This window comes from Mycena indigotica (assembly GCF_014461135.1).
Source record: "Mycena indigotica strain 171206Taipei chromosome Unknown Mind.scaff0004, whole genome shotgun sequence".
NCBI classification, from domain to species: domain Eukaryota; kingdom Fungi; phylum Basidiomycota; class Agaricomycetes; order Agaricales; family Mycenaceae; genus Mycena; species Mycena indigotica.
The window spans coordinates 1476915-1496005 of NW_023503003.1; the positions used below are offsets into that span (position 1 = coordinate 1476915).

At 61.4% G+C, this 19091-nt stretch overlaps 2 protein-coding genes across 2 annotated transcripts; one reads left to right on the forward strand and one right to left on the reverse strand.

Annotated features, from left to right (window-relative positions):
- Positions 1-7343: 7343 nt before the first annotated feature.
- On the forward strand, positions 7344-9316 carry MIND_00426900 (uncharacterized protein; the record flags this gene model as incomplete). Its single annotated transcript, XM_037361084.1, has 4 exons — positions 7344-8154; positions 8206-8599; positions 8659-9197; positions 9255-9316. The coding sequence occupies exons 1-4, from the start codon at positions 7374-7376 to the stop codon at positions 9314-9316; spliced, it is 1776 nt and encodes a 591-aa protein (XP_037221376.1). The 5' UTR covers positions 7344-7373.
- Positions 9317-16466: 7150 nt separating this feature from the next.
- On the reverse strand, positions 16467-17393 carry MIND_00427000 (ULP-PROTEASE domain-containing protein; the record flags this gene model as incomplete). The annotated part of the gene is made up of 1 exon (XM_037361085.1): positions 16467-17393. One exon carries the CDS (start codon positions 17391-17393, stop codon positions 16467-16469), a length of 927 nt encoding a protein of 308 aa, XP_037221377.1.
- Positions 17394-19091: the final 1698 nt, after the last annotated feature.

Sequence of the window (19091 nt, forward strand, 5' to 3'; positions counted from 1 at the left end):
CCACACGCGACATTGCGCTCAAGAGCTCGCCGCGGCGGCAGGTTCCCGCGGTTGTTGCTTACTTATTGCGTTCATCACCTCTGGCAGGTCGATCACTGGCATGCGCGGAACCAGATTGCTTGCAATTGCGCGTTCTGCCTAGGATTCCCCGACGCGGCTTCGCGTCGACGACGCAGAGTGGAGCGCAAAGGGCTATAGCCCCCGCTTCCCCGCATCCCCGCAGAGCAGTGTCACTAGCAGTGCCCAGTGGAGTGGAAATGAATTCAAATTTCGAACATCGAGAGGTGGAAATAGAGCACACACCTGCCGCATCCGGGGCGGGGCGCCCCACCACAGAAAATAGCGCGATCGCCCGGAGCCCGGATCGCTGCCCGACTCGGTGCCTGCGTGCCCACGGCCCACGCCCCGGGTCAAGTGCGCATCTATTTCGAGGGCATTCGTCGGAGGCAGAGGCAGAGGCGCGGCGGGACCAGGAAATAGCGGTCGCACGGTCAATTCCCCGCTCGCGATCGCTCGCTCGCTTTTAGGCCTGCTTTAGGCGCTGCAGCTGCTTCCACTTCGCGGATCGGGGCTGCGGGGAAGCGTGCCCGCGCCGGGCTCCGGGCCCCGGCGATCCGAACCCGCGACGATTATCCGGCGCACTTGGCCCTCAGCCTCTTCCTTCGTGGGGGGCGCTGGGGAGACGCTGCTTCGTGCCAGGCACGCACCGCAGAAAATAGAATAGCCTGCGATACCAGCGCGCTGGCGCTGGCAAGCTCCGGGTGGCCATCGATGCCTCGTTTCGATTTCTTCTTCTCCTCCCGGGCCCATCCTCCGACGACAGATAGATAGATAGATAATCGCATCGACATCGCCATCGATGCCAGATTGCGCAGATCAAGCTCCTGCGCCGGCCCGGGCGCGGTAGGTCGCCGGCAAATCCGTTCCCGCTCCCGTTCCCGCACGCGGGTCTAAAACACGTCGCGTCGCAGCATCTCCGGGACAATCAGGCGCCATCAGGGCAGGCAGGCAGGCAGCGCTGCACGTGCGACGCTCCCCGGCGGCGGACCGGCGACCGCGGCCGCAACAACTGTCGCGCCGGGCGAACGCCGGGGCCGGGGCATCGGCCATCGATGCGGGCGGGGCGACGAAAGCGGTAAGGCGCGTCGACGTCTTGGGCTGCTCGTGCAATGTGTGTGCTGTCTGCGCTGCAACCTGTGTCGCCGTCGCCCGCCCACGCCCACGCCCACTCCCATGGCCACGCACCATCCCAGCAGCGCAGCGCAGCGCAGCTCGCCTCGGAATTTCACTGATCGGGCATCGCCCATCACGCATCGCGCATCAGCCATCACATCAGCGCATCGAGCCGATCGCCACCAGCCCGCAGCCGCGGTCGCGGCGGCGTGGGAGCCCGCGATCGTGCGGCCACCGCCACCGCCACGGGCACCGCTACGGCCCCCGGAGCAGCGGCGATGCGTGCGTGCGCAGGAGTCGTCCGGCGCCGGGGCTGGCGGGCGCGCCGGGTGGCGGTGGCGGTGGCAGCGGCAGCGTTTAGCGCAGTGGGCGGGCGTCGGCTACAGAGCAGAGGCTAGCTGGCGGCTGGCTGGCTGGCGTCGACGTCGGTGCAGAATCGGATCAGGGCAGCGGCAGTGTGGGGGCGGCGACTTAGTAAGAGCGCTAGCCAGCAAGCGATGGATTAGTCAGTGAGTCAGTGATGCGTGCAGAGTCGGACGAGATAGGGAGGGATCGGCAATGGCGGGCTCGGGCGCGGTGGCTTTTGGTTCCGCGGGCGGCTTCAACGGGGGTCGCGTGTCGCGGGTCGCGTGGACGATGGCAACGCCGGCTCCAGCCGGTGTGCCAGTGGGGCACCCACACTGATATCGACGCGGAGATCAGCCAGCGCGGCTGGAGCTGGAGCTGCCCGAAAAGGGCCGGTGGACTGGCCTGCATAGTAACCGTGGAGCGTGGAGCTGGAGCGGCCGCTCCTTATCATGCTCTCAATTCCTGGCTGTGCCGCACGCTTCGGGATAGAACTCTCACTCTCCGCGCACGCAGTTGGAGCGCGGTCACGGTCGTACCCAGCGGTGGGGCCGTCGAAATAATAAGTAATATATAAGTAAGCACTGTATGCGCATTCTGGCAAATGCATGGCGTGACGCGTCAGCAACGGGCTGGAGAATCACGAAGCACCACGAGCCAGAGGATCTATCCGGGCTGGCGACGCGGTCGCGGTGGGGCCCGGGCTCCGCGGGCGCTTCCCTCTTTCTTCTTTGGGGCAGCCACACAGACGCACACGATGACGTCGTCCATCGCAGGTAGACGCCCACCGTCCCCGGGGCCGGGCCGGGCCGGGTCGCGGACGCCGGCCGCGCTGGGCCCGCCGGCGTCGGGCCCGGGCCCAGGCATGCCCCGGTTGGATATGGCGGGGCCAACGCTGGTGCTGGTGCTGGCGCTGGCCCGAGAACGGAACGAGGACAGAGGGAGAAGCGCGGGTGTGATCGATATTATCAAGTTATTTAAACCTAAAAACAGAGCAGCGAAGAGGCAGGGGATAATAGAGCGGGCGGCGAGAGCGTTCAGGATGCCCGCGGGGCAACAGAAGGACTGGGCAGTGGGCACTGGCACTGGCACTGGCACTGGCAGCGGGCGGCGGCGCGGGCCAATCGCAGGCGTGCCGTGTCCGGATCCGCCCCCCAGCTGCCAGTGCCAAATTTAGATTCCGACGAGGATGAAGCCGTGCACGACGGAGGACAGGAGCGTCTGCGTGTGCGTGGGCATCGAGCTATTATATGCGGGAGCGCGGCTGCGTCGAAGCCTGCCTTGCATTGACCTCCAACTGTCGGCCCGTCGCCCGTCGCCCGTCACTTGCTGACTGATCCTGCAACGACGCCGGGCCCGGGGCAGACGGGGTCTCGAGCGGGCGCGGCGGGTGCAGACGGGGGACGGGGGACGGGGGACGGGGGACGGGGAAACGTCGGGGCGGACGGCGGGCAGTGGACACCGCACCGCACCCACCGCCACCGTGGCCGTGGCCGTGAGCGCGGGACACAAGACGGACGCGGGCTGTGTGGTGCGCCCGGCCCGGCCCGCCAGCTCCGGGCTCGGAGGCGATGCGATTAGATCACCCTCGCCCTCTGCACCGAAGCTGTCCCTCCGGCCCCAGTAAGCGGCGCCGTCTCCGTCTTCGCCATCGCGCTTGGCCCTCCCCCCTCCCCTCCCAGAGGTCCTGATTCGCGTGCGGCGATAACGCGCTAGCGCCGCGCGACTGGACGGCCGGCGACCTGCCTGCTTGCCTGGCGCTCGGCGAGACACTCCCAGCTTCCGCGATAGAGTCCGTCGCGCGGATCTGTCTGCACGCGGAGGCGCCGCGGGGCAGTGCAGCTTCGCGTCGCGGGCAGGCGAGGGCCCGGGCGAGGGAGCGCCTTGGCGTGCGCCGGCGACCTTGTCTGGCGCCGGGTTCGGGTTCGGGTTCTGGCGTTCTGCGTATGTAGAGGATTGGACTCGGAAGACGATGCCCATGGGGGAAGGGTGGCGGCGGCGGAGGCGCCGCCGCAGTGGCGGGCCTACCCCTCATCACTGGCCGGCCCCGGCCCCGGCGCCGGCGCCGGCCGGGCGTGCACGTGCCCCCCTTGCCACTTGCAGCGGCCTGGTGTTCGCAGCGGCGACCGAGGCCGCGGGGTCGCACGCCTGCCAGCGAACGCAATGTATACCGTATCGTATGCGCAACGCAATGTATGTATGCGGAATATTTGTATGCAGCACGGTGTTCGGGGTTTGTAATGGGTGGCAGGCCGGGGATGCGTGGAGAGTAGAGCTGGGCGGAACAGCGCAGCGCAGGCTGGGAGAGGATAGGGAGAGCAGCTGCCGGTGCCGTTGTCGGTGCGCTGTGGGCGACGTGCGCGGAGCGAAGCTGCTGCCTTCCCTCTATCTTACAGCACCCCCCCGCCCTCTGCACACAGCGGGGATAGCGCGGATAAACAGCACCCAGCGTGCGTGCGTGTGCACACACATAAACAGATTATCCGCGCCCGAGGCGGCGACGGGGATTCAGCCATATGCATCCGGGGCTCGCTTGGCCAGCCGTAAGCGCAAGCGAGCGCATGTCTAAGCGTCACCGTGGGCAGCTGCAATTGGGGGCGTGGCGACGGCGACGGCGACGGTGCGGGTCGCCGCCTCCCTCTCCCTCTCCTCCCCGTCGTCGTCGGCGCTGGTGCTGTTGCTGTTGCTGGTGCACGCGACGCACACCACACCGCGCCAGGACGCCTAGCCCAGGGAAGCCGCGTGCGCGTGCCTGTCGCATCCAACCGCATCGGGGGCGTCCATATCGGGACGGGCCCCGGGCGATCTAGGGTGGATCTGCGATCCTGATCGTCACACAGGTGACGCGTGACGGCAGCCACATGCCACGCAGGCGCGGGTGGGGATAAAAATGCGGGTGGGAACCAGCGTCGGTTGATTGCTCGCCCCCCCTACCCATCCCCTGCCTGCCTCCCCCGTTCCGTTGAGAGATATGGCGCAACCGCAACCGTATACGATGTCGCTGCCGTCCTCGCCCGCGGCGTCGCTGCTGTCGTCGTCCGCGTCGTGTGCGAGCCTGTGCAGCTCGCGGAGCACGGCGTCGGACGAGAGCAGCCTCGCGTCGGCCAGCTCGAGCTCGAGTGCGAGTGTGCTCCGCGCGAACGAGCACCTCGCTGTGCTGCTCCCCAAGGTCCGCTGGAAGGTACGCGTTCTTGCCACCCACCCCCCCTCCTGTTGACTAATATATTCGCCCCAGCCCGATAGTGATACCACGCACTGCGACAACTTCTCGTGCCGGATGGCGTTCACGCTCGTCGACCGGCGGCACCACTGCCGCAAGTGCGGCGGCGTCTTCTGCGGCGCGTGCTCCGCGCAGAAGACGCCCCTCCTCGACACGTCGCGCCTCGACTTCTTCCACCCGCCGCCCGGCGTGCCCCTCGAGCAGCTCGCGTCGCCCACCGCCCCGCTGCGCCCCGCGCGCGTCTGCTCCGACTGCTTCGCGCAGATCCACGGCCTCCGGGCGCCCCCGCCCGCCGCCGCCGCCGCCTGCCGGCCGCCCCCCGCGCCGCCCCGCGTCCCTCCTCGCGTCCCCCATCGCGTTCTTCACGTCCCCCGCGCCGTCCGCGCCGTCCTCGCCCTCCATCGTCCCCCGCAGCGCGTCCCCCGCGCCCTCCGCCGACCTCGGCCCGTCCCTCTCCCGCTCCGCCTCCTCCCTCCCCCGCCCGCACCCGCACCCGCGCCGCGCGCCCCTCGTGCGCACCGCGAGCCTGCCGTACCCCGCCGCCCCCCCGCCGCCCGCGGCACCCGAGCCGAGCTACGGCGAGCTCGACGCGTACCCGCTGCGGCGCGCGAGCGCGCTGTGCAAGGCGGCGGGCGGCGGGCGGTGGGCGCCGGCGGACGCGCCCGAGGACCCCGGCGCGCGCGTGCCGGTGATCGGGGGGCGCGCGCCGTACGAGCTCGAGATGGAGCGCGAGGAGGCGGAGGAGCGGCGGCGGCGGGAGTGCCCCGTGGTAAGGCACGGCGACTTCCAGTACCGCGTGGGGATGCGCGCGCCGCGGGAGGTCGTGCTGGAGCGCGTGCCGCTGCCGCTCGCGACGTTTTAGGCGTGGGGCGGGGGAGATATCGTTATTTGCTGTATATTCGCTGTTGCTCGATGTGCGCTGCTTGCCACTGTACCACCACCCCCGTACCATATCCCCCGCCTAGTACATACATACCGTGCCTGTTGCATGCATATTCTTTCTGCTTTTTTTTGGCTACCCTTGCGCTACCCCTGCCCCCGCGATATGTTGTGTAGAGTGTAGAGTTGTATATAGAGAGGAATGCGTATAGTGAAACGACAGTGGAAGTGTGTGCCCTACTTATATAGTGCGATCGGCGAGAATGACTCGGGTGGGCTCTGTCGGTCTGCCCACGATCGAGCGTCGAGTCGAGTCAGAGCGGGAGCATCTTGGGAAGCGAAGCGACGGGACCCTCCGGGATCGCTGCGACCAGCGCCGCGAGTGTGCGTACGCCGCGGGCCCGGGCTTGCTTGCTTGCCTCGCCTCGCGCGCGTATGCGGAGGTGCGCGTCCGCGTTTCGCGTTTCGCGTCCGCCTGCGCGTCCGCGATCGGGGGGTGGGTGGGTGGCTGGTGCTCGCGAATCACGCATCACGCATCAGGCATCAGGCGTGGGCATCACCCCTGCCGGGATCAGCGCAGCCGTCGCGCATCGCTGGTGGGACGAGCATCTGCGCAGTGTCACTGGAGGCGTGCGTGCGCATCACCGCGTCGTCTGGGTGGTAATGTATTTTTAGCGAGGGACGCGGAGCCGGTGGTTGTCGTGTGTATATTGTGTTGTACAGTATACTATTGGGTACGCCGGGCAGGGGCATGCGCACTGTGTGCACCCGCCCCCGGGCGCGGCGGCGTGTGTGGGAGTAGCACGTGGATCGATAATCCGGAGTGTAGAGTGTAGAGCGGAGAAGAGGGCAGTAAGCAGCACCCCGGGCCAAGGCTCGACAGACAGCGCATCGGCACCTCGATTTTGGGGATGCAGCGCGAGAAGCCCGCGCTGCGGTTGACACAGAACAGAAGCCGGCGCCGTGCTTTGTGGTGTCGTGGGCACCGGGCCCGGGCCGGGCGCCGCTGTCAGCCCCTCCACTGGCACTGCGGGCAGGGCAACGGGTGGTCGCGATTATCGGTATCGCGATATGCGCTCCGGTGCTCCGTGCTGTGGAGGATCGATGGGCCCGTGCCCGTGCACGGGCGCCGGTGTGGGCGTGCCACGGGGGTGGGGACACAAAGTGGAAACAAACACAAAAGATGTATCTACACAACCGCCCGCGTCGCAGGGCAAAAAATCACTGCACTGTGGTTTGGCCATGAGCATTAGGAGCAGCGACGACGACAGACTGTAACTTTGTATTTTATTTTATGAATCGGGAATAGTCCCGTGGAGCCAATCCTCCCCTTAAGTCGCCAGCGCGACCGTGACGCCCGTCGCCCCGTCGCCCCGTCGCCTCGCCGACCGTCGCCGTCGACAAGCCCCTGTCTCGCCTTAACCGCAGCCCGATTCGATTCGATTCCGGCGGGCTAGGCTAGTGCGCGCTAAAACACGTTGCGTTTCCTGCCGACCGGCCGACAGATGGCGCCACCCGCACCCGCACCCACCGGGCCCCGCCCGCCATGCGCGCCATGGCCATGGCCATGGCCAGGGGCCGCCCCTCGCGCTCGCGTTTGAGGGCGCGTTTGAGATCACCACCAGCACGCGCCACGCGCCAGCGATCGGGTCTGCGCGGGGATCAACCAGGGTGACGGTGACGGTGATCGTGATGGTGACGTGTCACGGGTCACACGAGAAAATTTTTCATCACCGCACCATACCACACCACCCACATGCGGATGCGGATGCTGCGACTCGCGCTGCGCGTGGTGCGCCCTGGGCCTGCCCGTGTGGGCGTACGACGGGCGACGACGACGGCGGTGCCCACCCCAGGAGCAGCGGCAGGGGCACCTCCGCCGCCGCCCACGACGACGACGACGACGACGAAAAGCAAGACGGCGTTAACGCCGCGCCCCGCCCACGTGCCCGCGCCGCCCAAGCACGGCCGGCGCACGCGCAAGGCGTCTTCCCGCCCGTCGCTCGCGTGGACGCCGCCCGCCCCGCGTGCCCAGCCCACGCCGCACGCGCTCGCCCGCGCCGCGCGCCGCCGGGCGCGGCTCGCGCGCGCGTTCGCGGCCCCGCAGAGCGCAAGGGTGCCGCGGTTTAGGGTGGGCTTCCACGTCGTACGACACGCGATGCCGCTCAGAAGAGGGCGGCGCGGGCGGCTGGGGCGGGAGGCAAGGAAGAGGCTGGAGGCGCGGGGCTTGTTGGAGAGCCGCCGGAATCGGAAGAGGACGGGAAGGGCGCGGGTCGGGATGGACGCGCCGCGGCGGTGGAACGCGCCGGTGCGCGCGGGGGTGCTGCCCGCGTACGACGAGGCGGTGCGGCTCATCCGCGCGGACGCGGGCGCGGTGCGGAGGGAGGCGCAGGCGCTGCGCGCGGAGCTCAGGGTGGCGGAGAAGGGAGGGGCGCGGGCGGCGGAGGTGGAGGGGATGCGGGAGCGGCTGCACGTGCTGGACGTGCAGAGCGAGGTGAACCTGCCCGAGGTGCGCTGGAGCGTCGCGAACGGGATGGGTGTGTCGTTTCCCTCTCCTCATCATCGCATCTGCTAAGAGAAAAAAACAGCGGACATGCGCATCCCGTCGCACCGCCACCTCGTCGAGCAGCGCTGGCGGAAGGAGGGCGACCTCGACCTGCTGATGGAGCGCCTGCACCAGATGCACGTGCTCCCGGACGTGCTCCCCGCGCTGCACCCGACCGTCGACCTGCGCCTCACCGCGCGGCTCATGCCGGCGCACTTCGCCGCGCTGATGCGGCGCAACCGCGCCGGCCGCGGCGTGAACACGTACAAGGAGGTCGTGCCGGGCAACTACCTCACGCCGAAGCAGACGATGGCGCCGCCGCGCGTGTACGCGAACGCGTTCCACACGGACGTGCGCCTGTACACGCTGCTCATGCTCGACGCGGACGTGCCCGACCCGCAGCACCGGACGTACACCACGTTCCTCCACTGGCTCAAGTGCGCCTCCTCTCCTCAGCTTATTTAATTACTAATTATATTTTTTTATTTTATGGAAGACCGAACATCCCGCTGTCGGCGACGCACGCGGGGCGGCTCGCGCACCTGAACAGCCACACGGCGTATATCCCCCCGCACCCGCAGCGCGGCACGCCGTACCACCGCTACGTCACGCTGCTCCTCCCGCAGCCGCCGCGGCCCGGCGCGCGCTACGACCGGGCGAGCGAGGCGGCCATGGCCGCGCAGCAGGCCGCGCTCGAGCAGCGGGGCGCGGCGGCGAAGGAGCGCGCGCGGCAAGTTGAGGCGGCGGTCGCGGAGGCGGCGTCGGCGCTCGGCCCGGCGGGCGGCGGCGGAAGGGGCCGGACGACGCGCCCGACGCACCCGAACGCGGCGCCGGAGGCGGAGCGGGAGCACGCGACGCTGTCGGCGCGGCTGGAGATCCCGGTCGTGCGCGACGCCGAGCGGCTGCGCTTCGACGTGCGCGCGTTCGTGAAACGGTGGGGGCTGGGCGATGGCGTGCGGGGCTTTGGCGGCGGGGCGCATATGTTCCGCGGGGTGTGGGATAGCCAAGTGGGCGCGGTGTATCGGTATAAGCTGCGTGAGTGGTTTTTTTTTTGTGAGGAGAAAAGGGAGCTGATGGTTTTTTTTTTTGCAGACGAGCCGCAGCCGCGGTATGGACGGGCGAACGTGAAGGAAGAGGAGGGGATGAAGGCGTAGACGGGGTGTTGGAGCCGAAATTTTTATTTTTGCGTCGTTTTCTCGTTTCGTTTTCTCGTTTTTACAATGCATGTTCGTCTAATGCCCAGCCCGCCCGATGCTGCCGGTGTATATTAATATTCTAGTTGGGCGCAGCGGTGGGCCCGGCGGCCCGGGGAGAGGCAGCTCGCTCGCACCGCGGCCGGCGCCGGCGTTGGCCCGGGACAGCGAGTGGCGGCGGGCCTTGAATGGAAGCACCCACCTCACGGCGGACAGCCTGAGCGCACTCGGCCTGTCTTGTCTTGTTATTGTGCGTGTCCTGTCTTCCCCGTGAACTGCAGATGCCGCGCGCAGCAAAGTCGACGTCGAAGCGGCGAGTCGCAGTGGCGTTAGACGGTGCCCCGCTCCGTGTCCGTGTCCGTGTATAGACGTCTTCTCCGTCTCTTGTTCTCTGTCGGGCGTGGGAGGCCGGCCGGCGAGCTTAAGCTTAAGTTTGGACCCTTCATCAATGAGTTAATTAATTAATTACTAGTAACTACACACTAGCTCATCGATGGCCGGTCATTATAATTAATGTCACGCAGGTCTTTGTCTTTGTCTTGTCTCTCGGGTCCCTGCAGGCCACCATCCCCGAGCGCTAATTACCTCGCCTCGCGCCGCCGTCAAGTTGTCCGCGGTGCTCGTCGTTTGTCACGGTCTGCGTCGTTGTCGTTGTCGTTGTCCCGGTCCCCCGGCCGCCGCGCCACCACCGCGACGCGACGCGCCTAACAGCAACTCTAAACCCGCTTGGCGCTCTCGGCCCACCCGCGCTAGCGCGCATGGGGAAGCGGCGGCCCTGCAGAGGGGGGGCCGCGCCCGATTTCATTGATTACAATTACAGATGCACATACATACAACACACGCATATGTGAGAAGAAAGCGACGAACGCGGCCGGCTGGGGGGGCACGCCGCGCCTGCTCGTGGCGTGGGGTGCGCCGGTCCGGGCCCGGGGCTGGCCACGGCGAGCGGCGGATGCTGCGAAAAGAGACTTGGGGGCTAGTGGTGCGACTGAGGCGATGGCGAGTCCATGCCCGCCCGGAGCACAGGGGGCCGTGCATACAGCCGTGGCCATGACGGGCGGTAATTAATGCATTACCGCGCTGCGCACGGACCCTGCGGGACATTAAGTGTCTAATCTTCGACAGGGTCTGCACCCGGCGTCCGATAAGCATGGCCGGATCGGGAGCGCGGGAGCGGCGGGTGGGGGGGTGGGGAAGCACTGGGACGGGAGGAAAGTGCAGGAAGCACGGGGGCACAGCACCGATAAGATGCGTCCGCGGGCGGGTATGTGGAGATGAATGGGATGACGCTTGATTGCTGGCTCTGAATGGAATTGGAATGGGAGGTGGTGGAGAGGCGGCGAGTTGAGTTAGCGCTGCGATTGTAATGGCGTTGCGGATGCGCCCGTTATCTACCCGAGATGATGCTGATTCTGATGCAGCCAACTTCAATGACAATGTCAGTGCCAGTGGGGCAGGGCAGGCGTCAGCTTGGGAACTTGAAGGGCTTCCACGACGACCGAGGACGCGGGCGGCTTCTGTGTTTCACCCCCGCTGCCGGTGCTGTTTTAGCGCGACTGAATGGCGGGAGAAGGGCGCTGCTGTGGCCGTCGCCACCGTGATTCTGATATCGATGCAGCCTGCTATGGGAATGAGAGAACAGAAACGCGCCACACGACATACATATCCAGCGCTCCCCAGGCCATTGAAAGCCAATCGCGGGCGAGGCAGGACGGTTGACAGCCTGCCGCGAGTGCGACGGATGCGGGGACAGCACCACTTACAGCCTAGAGCGTGGATCTATCCATCCATCCGAATCACGATCGTGCCCGGACCACTCATCTGCCCCTGCCCTTCCCCGCTGGGCCCCCTCAGCCCGCACGCCGCGAGCCCGCAGGCTGTGCCTGCCAATCACGCGGACGGCGTTGCCTCGAGGCGGGCCCGTGGCAGATGCGGAGACGCGGCGAACACTGGCAGCGCGTGACGCAATTATGCGCGCGGCGATTCGCCACGGACGTGTTTCGTCTCCGGTTGGCAGCCCTTCAGTCGGCTTGCCGAATCGGGAAACGGCGCTCCCAGGCGCGGCCGGCCCATCGCTGAACCTTATATGTGCAGACAAAGAGCCAGTCAGCCGCGATGCACGGCAACAGCTTTGTGACGCACCGTATGCGTGGCGCCACAGCGTCAGTGACAGTGACACGCGCGATTGGAGGTGGCCAACGCCCGGCGCCGTATAAGGCAATTCGTGTTCTTCGAGCCCGCGGAGCCCGGCGCCCGCCCGCCCGGTAGCGATCGCGCTATTTATATTTAGACCGTGCGTAATTGAGGCAGCGAGCATTCATCCCGCGGCAGCTAGTTGGGAGGCCAGGCGTCCTCCCGATGGAGCGGATGCATGGAATTCTGAAAACGTCGTCGTGGGGCAGACAGGCGGGTGTCCGAATCGGGCATGCGCGTCCTCGGAAGGGAAGCAGCTTTGGCTTCTGGCAACGCCAGTCAGAACGGGAAGTGCGCTCGCCGCGGCGGACGGTGTTTGGCCGGATGGAAGCGGTCATGGCTGATCGGGTCTTTTGATTTCCTGCTAGCTATAGAGGGCTGGCAGTTGATGACGTTGCTGGGCTGTCGTTGTGTGCGCGAAGGGTAATGGCAGCGTCAGAAGAGGCCAGGAACCCCATCAGCGTTCCTAACTCGATCGAAAGACGCGAACATGGGAAGCGGTTTTACGTGTGGGCGCAGGGTTCGCTGTCAGGCTATATCCAGCAAAGCAGAGGGCATCGTTGGTGATTGGAGCGGGAACGTCGCTGCTAGTAAGGTCTTTGGAACGCGTCGCGCGGCAGAATTGAAAAATTAATTCTTCGGCAGCGCATCATGCATTACTTACCCTGAGTCGGCAACTTTGGATTTGTCGATACGGGAGACTGTCCATCTCCAAGTTGTCGGCTGGCGCTGCCGCCTGAGGTCGAGTTGCTGGAACTTGAACTAGCTGCTAGGAATACCGAGAGAAGCGAACATGCTCGGCAGCGTTCCGTAGCCCGCCGCCTCTGATCAAGCTAGCACTTTCCGAGATGAGTAGTGCGGTCCGAGTCTTGTTCCAGCGTTTCTGTTTCCATTGCCAGCTGACAGTCTTCAGAAAGCCCATGGCCATGCATTGACTGCTATTCGGCAGCCTGAGAATCCGCCACGGGACGGTCGGGACGAGATACCTGGGGCCCCTTGTGGCGAGTGATGGATCGGGCTTTCGCAGACAACAGCGTCACTGACTGTCAACCGCATTCGTTCCATGAAGCCGGGCTTTATCCTTCTCTGACGACGACCCATACGGACCGCGACCATTGCATGTCCGCGCGGCAGACGTGGAAAGACAAGGGCAGAGTCCCGAAGCGTCTATCGTAGCGCCGGTCCCACTCAGGCCACCAGTGGACCGCAGTCGGCAGAGTGCACACGCAAAACTCGGTGCGGCGGAGTTCGGTCGACAGTCTGGCAATCAAGCCTTGCAGTCGGGAGAGCACTAGTACGCCAGCAGAGGATGGCGACGAGCAGAACGGGCCACGCGCAAACGGGCCCATCGTGGGGCGGAGGAAAACTTTGACAGCGATGACTAATCGCCATGACGTGATCGCGGGCTTGGATCGATACCGCCATGGTCGCAGGAAAACGCTCGCCTTGTGCGGTCACGGTGGGGCTTGGTGCTGCCCCGCTTCGGATCGGCGAGTGCTGGTTCGCCTTGGAGACTCGGAGCCTCTGCATGTGGCTGTTTTGCCCGCCCGAACTCTGCGCACTGGTCAACTCATGACATTCTCATGCTCCGAGTCGCTGGACAGAAAGGGATGCTTGACTCGCCAGCACAAGCGGCGCAGCCTCTCTTAGACCTTATGGAACTCTTCCCCCAACCCCCGAACCAGTCGTGGGACGAGATGCGTCTCCGATACATAGTAGGTCTCGCGAAAAAATCTGCTGGGCTTGCAGGTGAGAATTATCGACAGCCTAGTCTCTATATCTGACCCGCTGCAGACCGACGATGCGCGTTAAGTCATTGCGCACGCGGGTAGCCTGCCTCTCAACCTCTTCCGACTGGGACCCAATTACAATCAGGCATTCAACCTACGACACCACTTAATGCCAACTTGAAAAGTTCGCCGTGTCCCGCCACACCAGTACGAATCTGCTTCGAAGGTTCGAATCTGCCGCCGGGGCCTGTCACTTGCCATCCCTGCTGGAAGTCAAAATTGAGCTTTGGGCTTGAACTGTGTTATTCTCGACGCAATCTGCCGCTATCGTTCATTCCCGGGCCCTCTTTTCTGCCGACATTCTTCTCTACTAGGGCCTCCATGTGGCCTATCGAGGAGGACGCCTCTGTATTGCAGCTCGAACCGAATTTCAAGTTGAAATTTATTCCGATCTGCCAGTGTCTTGCTAGCCTCGACGAAATAGTTCTCAAGAACAAGTGCATAGCCGTTCTTACTTAAATATACTTGTCTTTTGTTGTCAATCAATGCAGTCGAGTGCACACAGGCATCACTACGTCCACCGGCCACTGGCACCACAAATCAATCTCATTCGCCACCTCCCTGGACTTCAGCGGCTAGATCTTGTTCACGGTTCACCGGAGGCCACTGATAAGGTTCAAAATGTATGCATGCTCCTCCCTGTCCTTCAGGCTTCCTAACGCCCTCTGAGCACCAGTCGCACTGCACCCGCCGGATATGGGCTGACACCTACCCGCGGCTCGGCGAACGCCTGGGCCCGACCGTGACGCGGCCCGGCCCGGGCCCGGCGTCGCCGATGCGACCGAGGCTTGGAGTCATGCGCATACGTCATGGTGACCAGTATCCACCCTTGAGCCCATGCGAGCTGGACGAAAGCGGCAGGCGCCACCGCGCATGATAATCCCCTCCGCCGCTGGCAGTCGCGCGTCGCCGGACCCGGATAGATCCCATCCGCCGAGATCAGTGATTTTGATTCTCCAACTTATTCTCGTCGACGTCGACGTCACGTTTGAATTCAACTCTTGCTTCCGCTCCACGACCTGCGTAGTACCGCCAGCACCAACGCCGACTCCAGCCCCACTGACGCCGATGTATGCCTCGCGTTTTCCGGCGCCGACGTGAACATGGCGCGGGCCCCGCCGGCGGATGGATAAGAATTGCGTGGCCAGCATGGCCCACTCTTCGATTCTCCAAAAACTCCAAGTATGCAGCGACCGTGACCGCTCCAACACTCCACTGTCAAGCTACACCAGGCCCCCTGCGTATACGCTAAGATGTCCGATACAGAATCACGAATTTTGGCCATTTTACGCATCACTGATTTTGCCCAGATCTGTCCGCATAAGTATCGGGTACCCTCTTTTTCGCCCAAATCTGTCCGCATAGTGCATCGAACTTCCGGATACATTGAAGGTATCCGCATAAAGTTATCGGGGTCCAAGAACAGCAAGATATATCCGCATTATGTATCGTACTAGGCTACAGCTATGATTGGGGGAGCTAACATATGTTGTTCAGCTGCCCCGGTACTCTCGTCAAGACTCAAGAATTGGTTCAACCAAGAGATCCTCCATCTCTTCATCGCTCTCCGAGTTCACCTCAACAGCATTCATGACTGTTTTCACCACGACAGGCCGCTTCTTCCACACCAACTCCTTTGTTGTCTCCAATGCGCGGGCAAGTGATGTTGTTTCAACGAAGAAACGACTGCACGAACGATGCCAACTCGTCCGAAAAGGATACAATGGCACTTGGATAACCGTTTGCATCTAACCAGTTTTGATGAATTATGTTTGGCGCATGCGAGGCAAGGGAAAACACTATGTGAGTGCGGGGAATCTGGAGGATGGTCGGTGAAGCAAGTGCCGAGCATGTAATTGATGTCAACAAGTTAAAGTTGCCGAGAGCCTTATACGTCTTGACGTAGATGTAAGATGGCTCGCCGACGCTGTCGACTCTCCTGATCCATTCATGAAATGTTGTCTTCTCGTACATTGTCAGAACTAGGGGCAAGATATCAGGCCAAGTCAGCAACAAACCGATAAATCTGACCTTCCCCGATAATGATCCCCCGACAATGAGGATGGAATGCGATGATGAAATGGCCAGCGGTGAGAGGGTTGTACGATGTGATATTTGCATTGTGCATATTCTCGTGAAGGTGCTGGTGGTTGCGGAGTGCTTCTGTCCGGATTCGCAGGTAATTCTGTGTGAAAGTTAGAATTTTGCACTGCCAATCATATAGGCATACCGCGGCAGCAACATTCTTGACTGTTGCCTTGTTTGCTGCCCGGCGTCCGCCGTCCTTTATATCGACGGTACCAGAATGCCGCAGTTGTCGTCCAGCACCTGTTGTCTGGCGTACAACACCGGCATTAGGAACGAACACGGCGAGTTTCTCAATGAGACGTTCTCTTAATGATGGGGCTTTGTCGGTTGGTGCATCTGTACCTGAAAGTACGGTTGATATTCGACCATGTTGGCGAACAGATTTGGCTGCAAATGTAGTCTGGTGGCGGAGTCTCTCTACGACCAAAGCTGGATAATTAGGGGTTGTATGGATAATAAAATTGTGCGGCTCGTCAATTGACAAGACTGGTGATGACTCGGAGCGTGTTTCTGAGATGCTGTTCTGGGTGATAGCTTCTAGAGTTGCCTCTATTTCGGCACGTAGTTGATCTAAGGTCTCTTCTGGGGAATCGGGGAGAGCAGCACTGGAACAATGAGAAAGAGCATAGCGATATGATGACAGGGCAAAACATACATAGCATGAGTTTTGTCAATGGATTCTGCAACCAACGCAAGTTTGAACGTGTTTGCAGCTTGCTCGGCTTTCAGCCGTCATACCAACCGGGTTGGGGGAGTCATACAGGTAGGACAACGCTACCAATGTCTGAGGGGGTCGTGAAACAAAGGTAGGTCGTGTCGGAGTGGTTGGGGCAACATAGCGTGTCAACATAGAATGTCCATCAATCCCGAGCAGCTTGAGTAGTTGCATAGCTTCCAACAATCCATTATGTGAATCGAGTTGCATTTCAACGTCAGTTGGCCACGACATCAGGCATGTCAAGTCGAGACCATCGGTGTCGAGGTAAGAATGGAGATAACCGGACGAAGATAGATTTGATTTCTGCTCGGCGGTTAAGCCGTCAATAGCGCCCATTTGAAGGGATCGAAGCTTTGCGTTCAAGATGCAACACATCGATGTATGCAAAGTCAATCTTGAGTTGTCGAAGAAGCCCAAAGTAGTGCTCGCAAGGCTCGGTTGAGTGGAACCATGGGAGTAATGGAAATAAAGGAAAGAATTTTCGATGAACCACGATAAGCATGATAAGACTGTCAGAAAGAGTTATGAAGATATCATAGGATTGCCGAGAAATGAAATGGGTGTCAAGGGAATGGTCAGGATGAGCAAGTATATGGGTGCGCCAGGCCATGAGAAAGAAACGGGCTCGTAATACCATCTTGACGCGCTCACGATGGGAAATACTCCGGTTTTGCCAGGCATCTACAAGTTCGCCTAAAACAAAGAGATATATCGCAAGACCATGGCGACCATTGTAGTGGGTTGTGAGAAATTCGAGGGTTTGAGCACTGAAAAGTCGAGCGGCTGCACGATCGTCCTGCTTATCTAAACCCTTGGCGTCTCGTGATTGCAGTGGCGAGGCGGGATTTTCGGCAACTTCTCGAATCATGGCATAATGTGCTGTATAGTGACCAAGAGTTGGCATTCGTGCTCCGGTATGAAGTTGATTCCGAGCAGTTTTTGCTGCATGCTTTGAGTCTTGGGTAATAACAAGAGGATGAGAACCATAGGCGATTGGCAGCTTGTACTCGATACTGCAGTTTGGTGCGTTGTTGGGAATACAGAAGAATAGATGATCGGAAGTAGAGTTGGCGATAATCCGTTGGACAGACCGTTCAGTGTCCGCACCATCAGCAGAGAGCGACATGGGATGAACATCGTGTTGATGAAGAAGGTCAAGGACCTCTTGGTGCATAGCGGCCAATCTCTCGGATGTTACTGAGGAGCCACGAGCAACTGCAGCAACGACAATTGGTGGGACCTTTGGCATAGGAATGCTCAAGAGCCAGAGACGAAGCTACCAAAAGTCAGGTATGGTGGGTAAAATATCAGAATGAACCCGCCTTGTCAGCTTTATGGAGTTGGGCAGACCGCATAACAGCATCTAGGTCGTCTTTCTCTCCAACACGGATAGGCCCCTCGGTTGATCCAAGAATTAAACAAGTATCGATCGTCTCTTGGTAGATGGAGATGGCTGGCTCAAGTGCAGTATCGTCGCACGATAGAGCCAACGGACCAGCATAACCAAGCTTGAAGAGAATGTCAACAATACGCCAGATGTTGGCGCCAACAATGCCAGGCGCAAATTGAGGAAGTTTAGAACGGACATCCCTATAGGAATGTCAGTACTAGTGAGAGTGAAATAATGCAGTAATACCGGATACTTCGCATCCCGCGGCCACCAAATGTTCTTCGGAAGGTCTCATATGATTGGGGCGACATTGACGCGAGTAAATCACAGAATTGGTCAAACTCGGGTGGATATTTCATGTTCTTGAGTGATTTCCCGGCATGTATTCGGTTCTGTTTTACCACCATAGCTTTGATCATCCCTGGAAGGACATTCGAACTATACGAGCCATCAAGACAACCTTGAGCAAACTTCAAAAAATAGGAACGGCCATCTTTCTGCACAGCCAAATCAGTAAGCTGGAAATCTTTCAAGCGAAGGAACTCACGTGTTCCATAAGCTCCCGAAGCCCATGATACTTCAGATATAACTCGCCAAGTTCTAGATTGCGATATGCTTTTGGCACATGTTTCATTGCCTCCTCCTTCGGCATTGGTCGGTTAATCCCAACCTGGAACGACCGAAGCTTCCACAGCTTTTGGCACTCGCTACATGGTAATGGGATATCATCGTCTCGCACTGGGACATCCCGTAAGCAAGCCGCAGAGAACACAGCACCGAGTGAGTGGACATTCTTCCATTGTTGAAGCATTATTTCACGTCGCAAGACCATGCGCTGCTGCTCTTTGTTAAGCGCAATCCAACGGTCTTCAAACAAATCAAGGGAAATTCGTTGGCGAGATGGGGCACCACCACCAGGAACAGAGGTGCGCAGGAGATAACGCGCAATCTTCTCATTAGACTCGCGGGTTAGACCTGGACAAGGTCGGGGTCGCAGCGGCAGTGATGGTGGTGCAGTATGCAGAGGCTGCCGTTGCTTGGCCGTAAAGCCAAACGACAGAAGAGACTTGGTCTTGAGCTGACTTCTCTGGTTTTTCTGGCAGATAGCTGATGCTCGATGTTGTCGCCATTGTCGCACATCGTATAGAGCTCGCATCTGAATCCATCGAGCACACTGTGAACAGCGAACACTACACAGATCGTCATCCTTGAACTCTGCGGTCGAATCATCTGCTTGAATTTCCGCTCGAAAGTTGGCAAGACGGGCTGCATTGGCGACAAATTCTGAATGGTCCGAGTGGGCTTTGAGACGTTTCTGTTTCTCCCATGAGGATCCAACACGAGGAGCAGAGCGTCGATATGGCTCAAATTCGTGGGCCGGAGCATCATCATTGTTGTCATACTGTATCGAAACACCAACATCAAAGAAAGCGTCGTTACTATCATCAATAGTAAGAAGGGGAGAGGAATGGTCTTCAGAGGCAGCATCGATGATATTGAACGATGAATCAGATGATTGGTTTGGCGTAGTGGGGGCGTGAGGATGGCCACGAGCAT